Here is a 2461-nt window from a genome sequence, read left to right on the forward strand (position 1 = left end):
ATTATTTCCAGAAATCCTGAAATCTTAGTTTGCTACCTTATTGGTGTTTTTAGAGGACTGATGTGCCCACGGCCACATTCCAAGGTGCTGAAGTACTGGGATGTGCTGGAGAACAGAGAGTACTGATACAAGTCACAATTGCGTGCACTTTCTAAGCAGGTCAAGGTTTGGTCTGAGGATCAGGTGTTTCTTAAAGGTGCCCTTTACATTTCCTATACTTCTCTACTTCATTCTCCATTCACTCACACAGCCTGGGTGCTGGATTTATTTGTTTTACATTGCTTTGCTGTCCAATTTGCTGCCAAATCATCATCTCGTGTTGCTGTCTTACATAAATGTTAACATTAGCTAGCTTCACAATAACAGCCTGGAAAGGAAACATTTACTTCTGAGCTTCCCCCTGCCAAACAAATGCACAGTGATGGTTTTTTTTTGTGGCTACTGGTGGTTAAGGGCATAGGATGTAAAATTCTAAAGCTGTATGCACAGTCGGTCTATTACAATTATGATCACAGTAACATGCAGTTCAATATTTATTTTTTCACTTTTAAATTGGCACTTTTAGTGTGGAGGACATGACTCCCCATTCCCTTATACAACATAATCTCTGCAGGTGTTTGAGACTCTGCCGGCCAGCGGAAAAAAAAAATCTCCAAAACTTTGCCTTTTCGTCCTTGATGCCATATAATGAATGCATCAGTGTTACTTTTGTGTCCTGAAAGAAAGGGTGATGGCATGGAACAGTGAGAAAAACGTATGCAGAGCGCTTGACAAGAAACAAACCCATTGTAAACTCCAGCTCAACAGCATGAAGAACGCTAAACTTCATGAAACCAGGTCTTCCTTGGCCCTCAGACCCCTCAGGAAGAAGCGCCACTGCATGTCCATTATGGCACTCAACATACAGTGTTCGGTTTGTGCACTGGTGAGTTGGGAAGAACGTTCTTCAAAAATCGCAGCAAACAAATGCTATTTCATTGACTTTTTTTTATGACCCTTGGTTGGGTGTTCAGCTACTTATCGAGTCCCCATAAGAAGAAGTAAGTTAAAGCCAAAGCTGATGGGCTGCTCCAGCAGCCCCATGGGCAGAAGCAAACAGGACCCAGCTGCTCCTGCCAGGCCAGGAGGGGACCACCAGCCCAGGCCCGGTGGGTGGGAAGGGGGCAGGAGGTGATGGTGCTGCTGCTCTACCACACCTGCCCCAACTGCACTCATGGAATCACAGAATCATCTCGGTTAGAAGGGACCTTGAAGGTCATCGAGTCCATCCCTCAACCCAACACACCACTAAGCCGTGTTGGGACTCTTTAGTATGAGGAAGAGGAGGCTGAGGGGAGACCTCATCACCTTCTACAACTACGTGAAAGGACACTGTAGAGAGGTTGGTGCTGGTCTCTTCTCACAGGTAATTAGTGACAGAACGAGAGGGAATGGCTTCAAGCTCCAACAGGGTAGGTTTAGATTGAACATTAGGAAAGAATTTTTCACCAAAAGAGTGATAGGGCATTGGAACAGGCTGCCCAGGGAGGTGGTGGAGTCACCATCCCTGGCTGTGTTTAAGGGCCGTTTAGATGCAGTGCTAAGGGACATGGTGTAGGGGATGACTTTGTAGAGTGGGGTAGATGGTTGGACTCGATGATCCCAAGGGTCTCTTCCAACCTAGACGATTCTATGATTCTATGATCCACCTGCCCTTTAAACACCTCCAGGGATGGCGATTCCACCGCCTCCCTGGGCAGCCTGTTCCAACGCTTGACTACTCTTTTGGTGAAGGCGTTTTTCCTAATATCCAATCTACACTCCCCCGGTCCAACTTGAGACCACTTCCTCTTGTCCTATCGCTTGTTCCCTGGGAGAAGAGACCGACCCTCTCCCCCGGCTACACCCTCCTTTCAGGTAGCTGTGGAGAGCACTCAGGTCTCCCCTCAGCCTCCTTTTCTCCAGGTCAAATAACCCCAGGCCCCTCAGCCGCTCCTCACACGACTTGTTCTCCACACCCTTCAACAGCTTCGCGGCCCTTCTCGGGACACGTTCCAGCAACCCCCAACGCCTGTCGTTCCCTCAGCGGTGCCGGCCCTGAGGGGTCTCCGCGCTCCCTCAGCGCTCGGGCCGGCGGAGCGGGGGCCGCCATTGCGCCTGCGCGAGCGCCGCCAGCCCCCGACAACAAAGTCCGGCCTTCGGGCGCCTTCGGCAACGCTCGGCCGCTTCCGTCGCCGTTACATAAGGGAGAGCCGGCGCGCGCCGCCGCCCGCCTTCGCTCCGCCCGTGTCCTCGCGGAACCCTGCCCCTCCCCCCACCCTACACCGCGTGACGCTGCCCGGGGATGGGGAAGGGGGGGGGGGAGAGGAGAGGGCAGGGCCAGCGCGTGCCTCCCCGCGCCCCGCCCCCCTGTCGGGAGGGGAGGGGGAGTCGGATGAGGAGGGGCGGGCGGTGGCACGTGCGCTCCCCTCCCCGCGCCCAA

The 2461-nt window shown here is 52.8% G+C and overlaps 1 protein-coding gene across 1 annotated transcript in view; it reads left to right on the top strand.

Moving 5' to 3' along the window:
- Positions 1–808: 808 nt before the first annotated feature.
- The window catches only part of KDM7A (lysine (K)-specific demethylase 7A), a 96233-nt gene continuing 94580 nt past the window's right edge, over positions 809–2461 (top strand). The window contains exons 1-2 of the mRNA XM_014937233.1: positions 809–913; positions 2008–2437. Of these exons, the coding sequence (XP_014792719.1) occupies positions 809–913; positions 2008–2437 (535 nt within the window). The remainder of the gene's footprint in view (positions 914–2007; positions 2438–2461) is intronic.

The sequence above is a fragment of the Calidris pugnax genome, unplaced genomic scaffold (genome assembly GCF_001431845.1).
Source record: "Calidris pugnax isolate Ruff unplaced genomic scaffold, ASM143184v1 scaffold1, whole genome shotgun sequence".
Taxonomy (NCBI): Eukaryota; Metazoa; Chordata; class Aves; order Charadriiformes; family Scolopacidae; genus Calidris; species Calidris pugnax.